Genomic DNA, 16449 nt, shown 5'->3' with positions numbered 1-16449 from the left:
TAATCTTATGAATGAACCTGCTTTGAACATTCCTGTAAAGTTGATTTTTTAAAAAAATTAGAGATATGTTTTCATTTATTTTATTTTATTTTTATTTATTTTATTTTTTTGGCTGCATCAGGTCTTTGTCGCCATGCACGGGCTTCTCTCTTGTGGCATGCAGGCTTCTCTCTAGTTGTGGTGTGCAGACTCCAGGGCACGTGAGCTCTGTAGTTGTGGTGCACAGGGTCCAGAGCGCTCTCTCGTTGAGGCACGCAAGCTCAGTAGTTGGTGGGCTTAGTTGCCCCACGGCATGTGGGATCTTAGTTCCCCAGCCAGGGATCGAATCCGTGTTCCCTGCATTGGAAGGTGGATCCTTTACCGCTGGACCACCGGGAAGTCCCTGTTTTCATTTCTTTTAGATAAAATATCAATAAGTGAATTACTGGGTCATATGGTAGGTGTATGTTTAACTTAATAAGAAACTGCCAAAATGTTTTCCAACATGACTGTACCTCTTCACACTCCTGTCAGTAGTACGTGAGAGTTCCAGGTGCCCCTCACCACAATGAGACCAGCTACCATCCATCACCATACAAAATTGTTACAATATTATTGACTATATTCCCTATGTGTACATTACATCCCCATGACTTATTTATTTTATAGCTGGAAGTTTGTACCTCTTAATCCCCTTCGCCTATTTACTCTGTCTCCCCATACCCCTCTGACAACCACCAGTTTGTTCTCTGTATCTATGAGTCTATTTCTGTTTCATTTTGTTTGTTCCTTTGTTTTGTTTTTTAGATTCCACATACAAGTAAAATATGGTATTTGTTTTTCTCTGACTTATTTCACTTATACCCGCCAGGTCGATCCATGTTGCAACAAATGGCAAGATTTCATTCTTTTTCATGGTTGTGCAGCATTCTCTGCCTCTGGAATCTTGTCCCTTCAACTCCTGGTTGTCTCAGCATCTCTTCAATGCCTTCAAAAGAGTTTTGTTGTTGTTGTTGTTTGTTTGTTTAAATTTGCTAACATATTCCTAGCTGTTCTTGGTGCCACCTTTGGTTTGCCTCAAGCTATTCCATCTTAGCTGGAAGCAGAAGCACCAAGCCAACATTAAAAAAAAAAAAGTGTGTGTGTGTGTGTTTTTGAGATATAATTCACCACTTTAAAGTATACAATTCAGTGGTTTTTAGTATATTCACAAGGTTGTGCAACCATCTCCACTTTCTAATATCAGAACATCCTCACCACCCCAAAAAGAAACCCTGTTACCTGTAAGCAGACACTCCTATTATCCTCTCCCTCAGCCCTTGGCAACCACTGTCCTACTTTCTGTCTATATAGATGTACCTGTTCTGTGCATTTCTGTAAATGGAATCACACAATATGCGGCCTTTTGTGTCTAACTTTAACTTAGCATAATAACTAAGTCAACTCTGCGTGTGTGGTAAAATATATGTAACATAAAATTTAGCATTTTAGCTATTTTTAAGTGTACAATACTGTGGCATTAAGTACATTCACATTGTTGTTGCAACCATCACCACTGTCTATCACCAAAATGTTTTCATCATCCCATTCTGAAACTCTGTACCCATTAAACAATTACTCCCCATTCCCTTCTCCCCCCAGCCCTTGGGAAACTCGAGAACCACAATTCTACATTCAGTCTCTATGATTTTAACTACTGTAAGTACCTCATATAAGTGGAGTCATATAGTATTTGTCTTTTTGTGACTGGCTTATTTCACTTAACATAATGTCCTGATTTATCCATGTGGTAGCATGTGTCAGAATTTCCTTCCTTTTGTAAGGCTGAATAATATTCCATTGTATGTATATATCACATTTTGCTTGTCCTTTCCTCTGTCCATGGATACTTGGGCTGCTGAGAACGTGAATGTATAAATATTTCTTTGAGACCCGACTTTCAGTTCTTTTGAGTGTATATCTAGAAGTGGAATGGCTAGATCATATGGTAATTCTATGTTTAATTTTTTGAGGAATTGCCATACTGTTTTCCACAGGAGCTGTACCATTTTACATTCCCACCAACAGTACATAAGGGTTCCAATTTCTCTGCATCTTTGCTAACACTTGTTTTTTTAATAGTAGCTATCCTAATGGGTGTGAGATGGTATGTTATTGTAGTTTTGATTTACATTTCACTAATGATTAGTGATGCCGAACATCTTGTCATGTGCTTTTTGGCCATTTGTATATCTTCTTTGGGGAAATGACTGTTCATATCCTTTGCCCATTTTTTAATCAGTTTTTTCTTTTGTTATTGAGTTTTAGGAGGTCTCTTTATGTTCTGGGTATTAATCCCTTAATAAATATATTATTTGCAAATTCTGTGTGTTGCCATTTCACTCTGTTCATAGTATCTTTTTTTTTTAATTTATTTAATTTTGGCTGCATTGGGTCTTCATGCTGCGCAGGCTTTCTCTAGTTGCGGCGAGTGGGGGCTACTCTTCGTTGCGCTGTGCGGGCTTCTCATTGCGGTGGCTTCTTCTGTTGCAGAGCACGGGCTCTAGGTGCACGGCCTTCAGTAGATGTGACTTGCAGGCTCTAGAGTGCAGGCTCAGTAGTTGTGGCACATGGGCTTAATTGCTCCGTGGCATGTGGGATCTTCCTGGACCAGGGCTCGAACCTGGCAGGCGGATTCTTAACTACTGCGCCACCAGGGAAGCCCTGTTCGTAGTGTCTTTTGATGTGCAAAATTTTAAAGTTTTCATGAAGTCCAGTTTGTTTGTTTGTTTGTTTCTCTTTTATTGCCTATGCCTTTGGTGTCATATCTAAGAAATCATTGCCAAATCCAATGTCATGAAGTTTTCCCCCTATGTTTTTCTTCTAAGAGTCTCGTAGTTTTAGGCTTTACAGTTAGGTCTTTGATCCATTTTGAGTTAATTTTTGTATATGGTAAGGGTCCAGTTTCATTTTTCTGCATGTGGATATCCAACTTCCTGGTACCATTTGGCAAAGTAACTGCCCTTTTCCTGTAGAATGGTATTGGCAGTTTTGTTGAAAATCATTTTGGCCATATATGTGAGAGTTTATTTCTGAGCTCTATTCTATAGCATTGGTCTATATATCTCTATTTATGCCAGTATCATACTGTTTTGATTACTGTAGCTTTGTTGCAAGTTTTGAAATCAGGAATTGTGAGTCCTCCAACTTTGTTCGTTTTCAGGATTGTTTCTGCCTGTTTTTGTAAATAAAGTTTTACTGGAACAGAGCTGCACTCATTCACTCATTTGTTTATGTATGGTTGCTTTTGAGCTACAACAGCAAAGTTGAGTAGTTGCAACAGAGACCTTATGGCCCACAAAATCTAAAGTATTTACTCTCTGACTCTTTATAGAAAAAGCTTGCCAATCCCTGAACATTAATACTCTTTGCTCATTTCCCCAGCTGTAGTGGATTATACCACAGATATGGAAATCAAAAGGAAAAATAATTTGTACAAGGGTGCTTATGCCAGTATAGATGTGAATGAAAAATAAAAAACAGCCCAAATGCTCAGCTGCAGGGAAATGACAAAATATTCTGTGATATGCTGTTAGCTTGCCATTAAAATGACATGTGGACTATATCAAAGAAGTATTTATATATAAAACAAGTGATTAAAAGTAGAACACAAAATGATGTGTATTCATTGATTACCAGTATAAAATAAATGTATATTAACAAATGTGGAAAAGTTGAGACCTAAATAGTTTAGAGGTTAGTGCCTGTTACATTTTATTTTCCATTAAAACTTCTAAAGTTAAAAAAACTGTAAATTTTTTATTCTGGAAAATCTCAAACATAATAAAAAAAATAGAGGGGCTTCCCTGGTGGCTCAGTGGTTGAGAGTCCGCCTGCCGATGCAGGGGACACAGGTTCATGCCTCGGTCCGGGAAGATCCCACATGCCGCGGAGCGGCTGGGCCCGTGAGCCATGGCCTCTGAGCCTGCGCGTCCGGAGCCTGTGCTCCGCAATGGGAGAGGCCACAACAGTGAGAGGCCCAGGTACCACAAAAAAAAAAAAAAAAAAATAGAGACATAGTTTTAAAAAATGTAAAATGAACCTTGTGTTCCCAGTACTCTTTTCAGTCATTATAAATACAGGGCTAGTCTTGTTTCATCTGTTCCCCCACAATCTTGGGTTATTTGGAAGTACTAGTTCCTTGTAAGATTTTATCTGTAAAAACTTCAGAGTGTATTTAATCTGTTCTCTAATATATAAAGTCCCTAAAAAAACAAACACACGAACAAAATGAAACAAACACCATACCTTTATCATACCTAATTTTTTAAAATCAATAATTCCTTATATCATAAAATATCCAGATAATCCCTGATTATCTTTAAAAAATATTTTTACTGTTAATTTATTAAAATCCCTACTAGGTCTACATTTAGTTGATTTGTCTTTTAAATCTCTTTAACATATAAGCTTTTTAAGTACAGCTAAGATATAACCTATCTCTTTTTCGTTTTCTTTCTCTCCTTGCAACTTGTTTATAGAAGAAAAGGATTCACTTGTTCTGTAGTTTCGCACATTTCTAGACTTTGCTGATTGTATCCCTATGGTCTTGTTTATCAAGTTTAACATAGTCCTTTGTTCCCTGTATTTTTGCAAACTGGGAATGAGATATCAAGGTGTGTTCAGGTTCAGGTTCAGTGTTTTATTTTATTTTATTCTATTTATTTATTTATTTATTTTGCGGTATGCGGGCCTCTCACTGCTGTGGCCTCTCCCATTGCAGAGCACAGGCTCCGGACGCGCAGGCTCAGCGGCCATGGCTCACGGGCCCAGCCGCTCCGCGGCATGTGGGATCTTCCCGGACCGGGGCACGAACCCGTGTGCCCTGCATTGGCAGGCGGACTCTCAACCACTGCACCACCAGGGAAGCCTAGGTTCAGTGTTTTGACACACATACATCATAGGTTGTGGTGCACATATTCTGCCACATCACGTCAGTAGGTACATGGTAAGACTTGGAATCCACTGATCTTTGTTTATATAGATGAGATTGAGGAGGAAGAAGAAATGGAATAGCTGGAGAAAGGGCCCTGGAAGTGTTGGTACCTTATACCCCTAATGAGTGAAATGTAGATATTTTTTTTCAAAGCTACTCATTTGACTATCATATTTGTTGTGATGGTGTTCATAGCTTGTTCCTGAGAAGCTTATATAAGTGTTCATTGGTGTTTATATAACTCTGGTGATCACTGCTCACAGCTGGCTTGCATGAGAAAGTTCAGAGGTATATGCCACCAGGTCTGACTCCATGATCCTGAACTTGGGTGGTAGTAGTCACTGACTTTTAAACCATGCAGACATTAATTTTCCTTTGTCAAAGCACATGTCTCTACCTCCTTGTTGAATCTTTAATCTTTTTTCCTCAGTGACTTTTGGTGGATTATACTCTAGAATTTTGGGGTGGGCTATTTTTGAAAGTTAAATTAATTATTTCGGTTAGGTTGTAAATTCACATGGTTCAATATTCAGAAGGTACAAAAAAGCACAGTGAAAAGTTCTATTTTGACTTAGGGAAATAACAGTTGTATTATTAAGAATAGTTTAAGATGTGGTGTGTATTATAATGTTATGTAGAAACCAGAAACTTCACAATAAGCATTATGAAGCAGTAATTAAGCACTTGTAAAACACTGACTTACATGACAACAAATTTTAAATATTAGCACATCCGTAAACTAAAGCCCCTTTAACAAGCAAATAGTAGTTGTTGAACACAGAAGCTAAGGATTCATTCAAAGAATACTAGGTGGTAAGGAGCTGATTTAGACCTGTATCCTGTATATAAAGGAAAGGGGAAATCTGTGTCTGAACTCAGTGTGCATGAGAATTGTATATACTGTTTGATCATTTAAAAATTACTACTGTGCTTGGCTACATTCAACCCATGCCAGACAGAAATTCACAGCCAAGCCTCACAAGTTGGAATGTCTGATAGTGAATTTGTGACATTCAAAGACTATCAGGTTTTGTTCTTCCTCCTCCCAGGAACAGCCCACTCTGCAAGGCAGAAACCAGAAGAAATAAATACAATAGTTGGCAACAAGTTCCCACTGCCCAGCAGATCAAGTTCAAACCCTTTGGACCGACATTCAAGGCCTGCCATCTATACTCTGACTCTGTTCTGCCTACTCTGTAGCCTTGCCTCCAGCTGTTCCTCCAAGTGGTTACTCAATAAATTTGCTTGTGAAATAGAAACAAAACAAAAGGCCTTAAGGCCAGGAGAGCATTAAAGGTCATTAGCTAACCAGGTCAAGGGACCCAGCAAAACACCAAGTTGAAGTGTGCCAACAGCCCTGAGCCTGCTGTCTAGCCATCTATTCCTTTGGGAGGAAAAAGTTGATGGCCTCCCAATTAGGAGGGAAGAATTCAGGTCTGTGAGTTAGGAGGAAGGTGACAATAGTACTATATGACAATGCTATGGAAGTATTAGCTCTTTGGAGGAGTGGGAGGCCTGAAGGAATGATAGTTTCTAAGGAAAACCAAGAGTTGCTGAGCTTTCCTCCTATAGGGCTTCAGATGGAAATGAGAGAGGACTGTTTAAGGAGGGTAGTGAATTTGGGAAGACAACTAGCCAGACTTGCAGTTCTACTTTGGAGCTTCTCTTTTAGTTCTCATATTTGACTGGACACAGGAGCAATGGCACCTTGTCTCCTCAGCAGGTGGAACATGTCCATGAGCCAAGGCCACTTAACCACCCTGGACTCTGCTGTCTTTAGGAAGCCTTTTTATAAAATGCCTGCTGTGGACCTAGTGGTAATGGAGAGGGGATTGTGATGTTTTAACCTCTTGCTCTTGTTAATGATATTGCAGTGTCCCGTCATGGACATTCTTTGGTGCCTCCCTTGACCATTTCCCCTTTGCTGTTCAAAAAGCAAAGGTTATCTACCTGAAATCTTTAGTGGTCTCTCCGTGTAAGAGTCAAGGAAGATGCTTCCAGTACTGCTTCAGGGGAGTGAATCAACCTGGGCCTTCACATGTGAGTGTGTGTGTGTGCATGCACACAGGTCCACACCCACCATCTCCCTCCACCCACAGTTTTTACAATGGCCACATTAGCTTCCCCTCCCTACCCAAACACCAGGCAATGGGATATAGAATGCTAGGAATAAAAGGCCTTGGAATTAGTCTTCCCTGGAACAGGGATTGACTTCTGTGCCAGCATCCAAGAAACTTGGCCTGTACTTCTGGTCTGTACCTGAGTTTTCCTTGGACAAGGGGCTCCTGGGAAGAGACAGGGAAGTGGTTGTTGGGTTGGAAGGCCACTCGTGCTGCTGTTTTGCTCAGTTCATTTTAGCCAATATTGAACTGCATGTACTTTCCTAACCATTCCACCTTGTTTAGAGTCTCTATTCCTTTTGCTTATGCTCCTCTATCTGTCTAGAATGTTCTTTTTTTCCTTCCTTTTCTAGCTGGTGCCTACCCATTCTGTTAGATTAAATCCAAGTCTCACCTTTCCCAATGAAGCGCCCCCATAACCAGTGATAGGCAAGGCTAGATTAAGTGTGCTTTCCCCAAGTGTTATTGCTATTAGGCATTCCACTGTATACGTATACACATGTTTCCCCACGTGGACCATTCCATTGTGCCTTGGCACAGGGCCTGACACATAGCAGATGCTCAAATGTATGTTAGGCTAAACTAAAAGCAGGGGATGGGAGAGGGAACAGTGTCTGATTTGCGGCAGTCTCAAGTGGAAAGGTTTAGAATGTGGAGGGGTGTGTGTGTGTAAGAAACACTTATTTTGTAACAACAAAATGCTGTTTTCATATGTCATTTCTGCTTCTCCCTTTGCTTTCTTATTTCTGATCTTTGATTAGGATATATAATTGAAGTTTGAGTCCTCCATACAAATAAATACTGCTACCTGGCATGGCTGACCAACTCCAGAGCTTTGTGTGCTCCCAGACTGTTGAATGTGGTTGTGAGAGTATGGAGTTTGGCAGACCAGGGTTTAAAGAATAATATTTTCCATGAGAGAGCTATTTACATCCTCATTTACACATGTGGGAACTATGGCTCAGAGAAGTTGAACCCATGAACATAGAGCTAGAAAGTAACAAAGCCAGGATTCAACACCAGGATTGCCTGACTACAAAGCTTATTCTCATTACTGTCCGCTCCTGTTTTCCTGCTTATTTCCTGTATACTCATAGGCAAGTCTTTTTAACTTTTTAGGGCCTCAGTTTATCATATTTATTTATTTTTAAAATTTATTTATTTATTTTTGGCTGCTTTGGGTCTTTGTTGCTGCGCGCAGGCTTTCTCTAGTCGCGGCAAGTGGGGCTAGTCTTTGTTGTGGTACGTGGGCTTCTCATTACAGTGGCTTCTCTTGTGGAGCATGGCTTCTAGGCACACGGGCTTCAGTAGTTGTGGCACGCGGACTTCAGTAGTTGTGGTGCACGGGCTTAGTTGTTCCACGGCATGTGGGATCTTCCTGGACCAGGGCTTGAACCTGTGTCCCCTGTATTGGCAGGCAGATTCTTAACTACTGAGCCACCAGGGAAGTCCCCGTTTATCATATTTAGAATGAAGGGAGCAAAACTCACCTTGTAGAGTTATTGTAGGAAAGAAAGAAGAAAAGAAACCAAACCCATTCTTTGTACCTGGAGTAGTGGTAGTCATAGTAAAAGCAGCAGCTGTTTTATACAATGCTTACTGTGAGCCAGGCATTGTCTTAGTGCTTTATCTAGGCTATCTCATATAATCATCACCACAACCCTCTGAGACTGAGAAATAACACTACAGTTGTTATTCCCTTTTTATAATTGAGGAACAGAAAGGTTATAATAAGGGGTAGAGTTGGTGTTCACACCCCAGTGTCTATACTGAAGCCCTATGCTCTGTTATCTCTTGGGAAACATTAGTTTCCAACTCCATGCTGTTCTAGAATCTGGCATTAATATGAAAGAGACCATAGGGAACACAGAATGGTAATAGGGCCAGGAGGGGCTACACCAAGCCACGGAAGGTGAGCAGTAACAGAATGTCTGGGACACTCATGATTCCCTGTCTCAGCCACTGACTGGTGAGACGGCCCTTTGGTATTTTTTGGTGGTTGAGTGCATAGGATGATGACCCATGGTAAGTCTTTTTTTCAGCTTGGGGACATCAGCTTACTGGTTCACTCATTGAGGTCTGTGGCAGCCCTGGCCTCCCTTTACCAAAGTCTACAGGGTTGCACGTTCTTCTTGAGTCCATACTGACATGTGTTTTTTGTTTTGTTTTGTTTTGTTTTTTGAAGTACGCAGGCCTCTCACTGTCGCGGCCTCTCCCGTTGCGGAGCACAGGCTCCGTACGCGCAGGCTCAGCGGCCATGGCTCACGGGCCCAGCCGCTCCGCGGCATGTGGGCTCTTCCTGGACCAGGGCATGAACCCGTGTCCCCTGCATCAGCAGGCGGTTGATACCACAAATGACATTCCCTCTGTTAGGAATTTCTTCCCTTTCTTCCCCTGTCCCCAAGGCAATAATACCATTAGACATTCTGTTCATCTTTTAAGTTCTCGCTTACATTTTACCTCCCATATAATTCCTTGTGTGATCATCCCATGAAATAGTACCTTTCATATTCCTGTGACCCTAACACAATTATTCTTGGTTTAGCTAATTACCTCTGGCTGAAAAATGGTACCTTAAACTTTGAAGGTCTTTAGGTCAGTTTCCCTGCCCCTCTTGTATTTAGCACACCTTGCCGCCTTATGTCTAGAAAACAAATTCCTTGAAGGGAAGGAATTTAGAAATATTCCTTGAAGCATCTAGGACAGTGCTTGCCATGTTGTAATCCCTCATTAAATGGCTGGTAAATTGAATGAACCCTTTAATACACTGAAGGGAGGAGTGGTCTCCCTGTTGGCAGGTGAGACTTGCTTAGAGTCATACAAATGAGTGTGAGCTGTATTGGGAACTCAGTTGTCCCTTTCTGAGTAGTCTGAGACCATGAAACGTCCTCACTCTGATCATAGTGCTAAATTATATCAAGAGTGATGGCTATCATTTGTTGTGAGCCTACTCTGGGGGCCAGGCCTGGTTCTAAGCATGCATACTATTTAGTCCTCACAACAGGTCTGCAGTGTGGACATTACTGTACTCATTTTATAGATAAGTCCATTGAGGTTCAGAGAGATGTAACTTGCTTTATTGAATCACCAGCTAATAAGTTGCTGAGTTGAGATTTGAACCCTGGTGTGTCTGGCATCAAAACCCACTTCTTCTTCCAGTAAAGGTTGGTCCCTGGCACCTCTTTCCCTTTGTCTCTTCAGACCCATCCCTGGAAGACATGTGTGGCACTGAGTGTGCCCAGCTGGGGGAAGATGGGCAGCGGCCACCGCGGTGCACTTCAACTACCTCATCTCAGTCTGAGCCTTCAGAGCAGCTTAGGCGCCACCAAGGCAAGAGCCTTGCCTCCGAGGACCCCAAAAAGAAGAGAGCTCAGAAGCCCTCCCACATGAGGAGAAACATACGGTGAGCTATGCTCTGGGTAAGAGGGGAAGAGAGGGAGTAGAAGTATTACCTTCATTTGAAGGCTGTCAGTAGCAAAAGGACTGGTTTGAGCAGGAGAGTCCGATTTCCCAAGGAGAAAAGTATAAGTTGTGTGCCCCAATTAATAGTGAAGATGGAGCTCAGGACCACTGGGTCTGGGCTGTCAGAGGATACAGGGCTGAAGTGGATGGCACTCGAGCACCCCTGGGGAGTGTCCCACTCTTTGGAGGCCATGGGAAGCAGCCATAGCATGCTCTGGTTGGACTCTGGTTTCTTCCTTTATTTTTTCCTTGTGTCTCAAAATAAGAGGAGATAAAAGCAGTTGAGTTCTTATTTTCTTAGAACTCAACATCAGTTGGAAGACGGCTGTCTGGTCCAAAGCAGGGCTTATTCCTTGAGCTAAGAGATCAGCAGATGTGAACTTCCTTAACTATCCAAATCCCCAATAGTCCTTTCTTCTACCAATGACAATTTTGCTGTTGAAAGGAGATAAATGATATTTTTTTCCTCCTACCCTCATTTTTTTTTAAACATAATGATGACTTGAAAATTTACTTTAAGTTTGGGAAATAAGGATGTAGAATCATCCATAATCCTACTTTCCCATATAACAACTCTGTTTTTTATACTACTTTCCAGCTTTATGAATTACATATTACTCTATTTCACTCTTGATATGTTATGTGCAGAGATGATTCAGCAGGGGCACCTGTCAGGAAGTTAAATAATATGAAAAACATTAGCCCAGAACCACCTGAGCCTTGAAGTCCCATTTATTTTTTTACCTTGCCCATTTCATGGGTGTAGTGGGACTGATGTGGCTGCTTCTCCCACCTCAGCTCTCTCAGCCCAGCAATGATGGTTTCCCTCTTTATCTTGACATTACATTGCCCAAATCTCAAGTGAACCCAAGTGCTCTCTCTTATTTAAATGTTTAGCAAGCTGCTCCGGGAGGATCAGTTGGAGCCAGTTACCAAAGCAGCACAACAGGAAGAATTGGAAAGAAGGAAACGCCTGGAGCAGCAGAGGAAGGATTACGCAGCCCCCATTCCCACCGTTCCCCTGGAGTTCCTTCCCGGTAAGCAGTGGAGGTGGCAGGAAAGGCCCCGCGCTGCAGGGAGAAGAGACCCTCAGTGCACACTGTGGTCAAGGACAGATCTGGAATAAGATCTGCCTCTCAGGAATCCTTTCAATCCATTCAGTTTCTTAGAAGCACATGATCAGAAGGATCTCATTTGAAAAGTAAGATGGATAAAAATGTACCTCCTCAAATTGATGTTATTTAGATTTTCATCCATAACTTTGGATGTTAACATGCCAAGGGATTAGGACATTTTCTAGTGGTCAGGTGAATACTAGGAAGTAAGAGCCAGTAGAGAAAAGGGAATTTGGGAAGAAGACTAGGGTTTTTGAGATGCCCTCTACTTGTCTCCTCAGGGGATAGTCCCCCAGAGAGCAACAAAGGAGGAGGATGGCAAATCATTTTGGAAAATATGTTTGAGCTAAATGTGGTTTTGACATTCCCTTCCATCTTTTTTTCCCCAGAGGAAATTGTCTTAAGAGCAAGTGATGGACCCCAACTGCCTCCTCGGGTCTTGACCCAGGAAGTGATTTGTTTGGACAGTAGCAGTGGCAGTGAGGATGAAAAAAGCAGTCGAGATGGTAAGATTGAGCCAGAGGTGCCCCTCCTTCCTCCTGACCCAATGTTCTCCCTGAGAGATTAGCTGTACCTTTGAATAGAAGATTGTTCAGTCCTTCCTCATTCAGTTTGGGTTCTGACTGTGACAAATTTCCCTGAGTCTCCTTGGTAAATATAAGTTTTCCCCTTGTCTTAATGTGAAGGTAAAAATAGAAATAAAAAATTTTTACAAGTGATAACAAGTTCTAACTTTGTTTCCATGCTCTCCTGTTTTAACAACGAGCAGTAAATTATCTCTGCTTCCTGAGTTTTTGTTTTGTTTTGTTTTGTTGGCTGTCTCAGAGGTGATTGAATTGAGCTCTGGAGAGGAGGACACTCTGCACATTGTGGACAGCAGTGAGTCTGTCAGTGAGGAGGATGAGGAAGAGGAGAAAGGTGGCACCCATGTGAATGATGTCTTAAATCAGCGCGATGCTCTGGGGCGGGTCCTTGTCAACTTGAACCACCCTCCGGAGGAGGAGAATGTCTTCCTGGCCCCGCAGTTGGCACGGGCAGTGAAACCTCATCAGGTACAGCAAATCTGGACTCTTCTCTTGGTCTCCTTTCAGCTTCCTTGCTGTGGACGTCACCCGCATCACAGCCTGTGAAGTACTTGTTTGGTACCATGAGCAGCTATTGGAAAGGCCTGATTCTTCCTCCTAGCAGTTGATGCTTCAGGATTCCTGATGAATGGGAAGGGACATGCCTGAGAGATGCCCTGTCATGTAGAAGGTGCTAATCTTTTGGCTGAATAACCTTGAGCCTCCTTCTGTGAGATCTGAAAGACTGATTGAGATACTCTCTGGAGAGCAGTGCTTTGATTAGGGAATTGTGGCTCTGGAAGAGATGTGAGACTCAGAAGTCTGAGGGACTTTCTGATAGGAAGGATCAGAGTAGTTTGTGTTGACCCAGAACCTGGAACCAGGACCAGTGAGTGAAAGCTCTATGAAGTCAGCAGTTGACTCAACGTAAGAACTCTTAACAGTAAGAATAGCTCCTTGTGAAATGGGCTGCCTTGAGGTGAGCAGCCAAGGTCAGCCACCAAGCCTAAGTGAAGGACCCAGTCAGGAATTTGGTACTCAAGATTCTTGCCTCAGATGGGCCACTGTACCAGGTGAATGCTTTTCTGTGTTTTCTCTGAGAAGAACGTCACCAGCCAATTAACTAGTCAGGGTTCAGAGAAACTTCTGTAGCCGTCCACACCAGCTGTCTGGTATAATGTCTGCTCATTTACTTAATTCTGACTAGTTCCAAAGTAAGTAAACTAGACCCCTGGTCTTTGCCAGCCAAAGATATTTGTTTGTGTTTGTTCCCTGTCAGATTGGTGGGATCCGGTTCCTGTATGATAACCTGGTTGAGTCCTTGGAGCGATTTAAGACCAGTAGTGGCTTTGGCTGTATCCTGGCCCACAGCATGGGACTGGGGAAAACTTTGCAAGTGATCTCCTTCATCGATGTCCTCTTCCGCCACACGCCAGCCAAAACCGTCCTTGCCATTGTGCCGGTAAGTGTTTGGGAAGGCACCACTTGGTCACCCCTCTGCAGAGCTCTGGAGTAATGCCTTACTGGGCACTAAAAAGCCTTATGAGCTCAGCTCTGAGCTTGTTCCCTAAAACTCTCTTTTTGGACTTGAATTTCTGATAGGTTAATACTCTTCAGAACTGGCTGGCAGAGTTCAACATGTGGCTCCCAGCTCCTGAAGCCCTTCCAGCTGACAACAAGCCTGAAGAAGTCCAGCCTCGGTTCTTTAAAGTTCACATCTTGAATGATGAGCATAAGTAGGTGGCCTGCCCTCTCCTCTCTGCCCCTTTCCTTTTATTTTTTTTTTTATTATTTTAAATTTTTTATTTATTTTATTTATTTACTTTTGGCTGGCTTGGGTCTTCGTTGCTGTGCGCAGGCCTTCTCTAGTTGCGGTGAGCAAGGGCTACTCTTCGTTGCGGTGTGCCGGCTTCTCATTGTGGTGGCTTCTCTTGTTGCAGAGTGTGGGCTTTAGTAGTTGCAGCACATGGGCTCAGTAGTTGTGGCTCACGGGCTCTAGAGCGCAGGCTCAGTAGTTGTGGTGCACGGGCTTAGTTGCTCCATGGCATGTGGGATTTTCCCGGATCAGGGCTTGAATCCGTGTCCCCTGCATTGGCAGGCAGGCGGATTCTTAACCACTGCACCACCAGGGAAGGTCCCCACCTTTCATTTTAGACTTCTTCCCAGGATCTGGATGTCAAGGCAATCTATCTGGGTATGTGCCTTGTCCTCCCAGATTCCTTTTGGTTTCTTTATGTATCCCCCTCTCTCTTCTTGCTACTCATTTTTTCTCTGCCTAGTTTTTCAGTAAAGTCAGACTTATGTAGCCTGGAAAATTTCTTGTATTCTGCTTGAAGATGCTTTTATATCCTGAAAAATCTGTGTACATGGTCACATTTTCCCATGTGTATAGTAATAAAATTCAACATGATAAAATGAAACTTTCCATCTCCTAACTTTTCACCTTTTACATTTATCTTTTATTAGAAACCTAATCACCAGTCTCTTCTTTTAAGCACCAATCTATATTTGACCTTTAACAGTACAACTTCCAAGCTTTGAAAAGTGCAAACCTTTTTTTGTTTCAGATTTAAATAAAATTATTTATATTTCCATTCTGTAAATTCAACCTGGTTTCCAAAAATCTAAAGCTATTTCTTGATCCAAGCCAGCAATCCATGCTACCCTTTCCCCTCGTTGATATGAATAATTGAGAAGGTAGACTTTCTTTTCTGCAGAGGCCACCTTTTGTGATGTTTGGTCACACACATCAAAACGAGGAGACTATGAGTGGCCCTACAGGTGGCTGATCACCTGCTCTTTCCTAGATTTCAGGACTGTCAGTCCACACAGCAGTTAATGAAATACAGCCAGGGCTCAATTGTTTAGGAGTAGAGGGACTATGCTGAGTGGCATCCGGTCTCTGCTGTTCTTTTTCCTTTACTGTGCATCCTTGGCTCTTTATTCACAAGGGCCTGGGCAGGTGAAACGCAGAATGTTGCCCTTGCTTTTACTACTTTGTATTCATTATGGAAATAACTTGAAATTCTCCCTCAAATGTAGAACTGTAGTCATGAATGTACATCCAGGGAGGTTGTCACTTTTGCTTGTCTTGTGCCATTGAATTTCTGTTTTTTGTTATTTAACCATCATCAGTGAACCAGTCCATCCTTAGTTCAATTAGTGTCTCTAGAATGGTGGGAAAGTCCTTGGTCAGCTGGCCAGCCCTGTGATGCTGCCACATGAAGTCTTTGGCAATAAGGACTTCTGAATGTACATGAACACAGCTTTGACGGTGAGGAATTTTTCCTGGGGAGCAGGGGAAGCAATAATACTTTCTTTCTGTTCACTTTTGCAGGACAATGGCAGCTCGTGCTAAAGTGATGGCTGATTGGGTGTCAGAGGGTGGGGTGCTGCTGATGGGGTATGAAATGTACAGACTCCTCACCCTGAAGAAATCCTTTGCCACAGGTAGACCGAAGAAAACCAAGAAACGTTCTCACCCGGTCATCATTGATCTGGATGAGGAAGATCGACAGCAGGAGTTTCGAAGAGGTGGGCAGCCTCTCTGGGAATACTCTAAAGGGTGATCCAGGGGAAAAGAAATAGTGTCTGCTATAGCACCTAGTCAAATGGGAAGCATTATTGATGTGAGTTGTATTGACATGAACCAGAAATCCTGGTCCCCAAGGTAGGTGGGATGACCTGCACTGGCTCTCAGAAGATATTGCTTTCTCTGCAGGCAGTGGAATTCTGGGTAGGCCAGGCCACAGGCTGGCATGGGGGAGACTCCCCTGTGTCTTTCATAGAACAGTTAGAAGAGTAACTGCTCCCTTCACCACTTCCCAGAGATGTTGTGAGATAGTATTAAGAAAATATAAAGTATTTAAATCGCTAATATACAGAGTAGTAATAATGTTGTTTGTGAATTTATAAAAGAAGAATTTATCCCAATTTTCTTGTTTTTTGGTGAAAGCCATTTTTCTCATAGTTCTAGTTCTGCTCCCTCTTCTATGGGGCCTTGGTCTATTTGGGGAAGAAAATTTTTTTTAAGGTTCAGAGGCTGTTTCATTTTATAGATCTCTTCATCTATGAGATTCTGTTTTTTAGGTTTGCTTCTGTGGCTGAATTTGCCATTTAACGTTGACTGGCGAGTAACTCCAGGAAGACCTTGTCCTTTAGTTAGTTCCCACCAGCCAGCTCTCAGATGGCACCAAGACAATGGTGACAGCCAGTGGAAGTGTCTGGATTATTCC

General features: G+C 42.4%; 1 protein-coding gene across 4 annotated transcripts in view; it reads left to right on the top strand.

Annotated features, from left to right (window-relative positions):
• RAD54L2 (RAD54 like 2) overlaps positions 1-16449 on the top strand; it is a gene marked incomplete at both ends in the record, with an annotated part of 48300 nt that overhangs the window by 13455 nt on the left and 18396 nt on the right. For 2 of the 4 annotated variants that reach the window (XM_079712823.1, XM_079712822.1), the window contains 7 exons: positions 10276-10477; positions 11434-11573; positions 12041-12157; positions 12477-12703; positions 13494-13676; positions 13817-13950; positions 15552-15748. In XM_079712823.1, coding sequence (XP_079568949.1) covers positions 10276-10477; positions 11434-11573; positions 12041-12157; positions 12477-12703; positions 13494-13676; positions 13817-13950; positions 15552-15748 — 1200 coding nt within the window. Of the gene's footprint in view, positions 1-1620; positions 1678-10275; positions 10478-11433; positions 11574-12040; positions 12158-12476; positions 12704-13493; positions 13677-13816; positions 13951-15551; positions 15749-16449 lie in introns of all 4 variants that reach the window. The other 2 variants (XM_079712821.1, XM_079712824.1) reach the window with 2 other exon arrangements.

The sequence above is a fragment of the Hyperoodon ampullatus genome (genome assembly GCF_949752795.1).
Source record: "Hyperoodon ampullatus genome assembly, chromosome: 10".
Taxonomy (NCBI): Eukaryota; Metazoa; Chordata; class Mammalia; order Artiodactyla; family Ziphiidae; genus Hyperoodon; species Hyperoodon ampullatus.
Note: the sequence above shows the minus strand (reverse complement) of the source record. Positions and strands in the feature narration are given on the sequence as shown.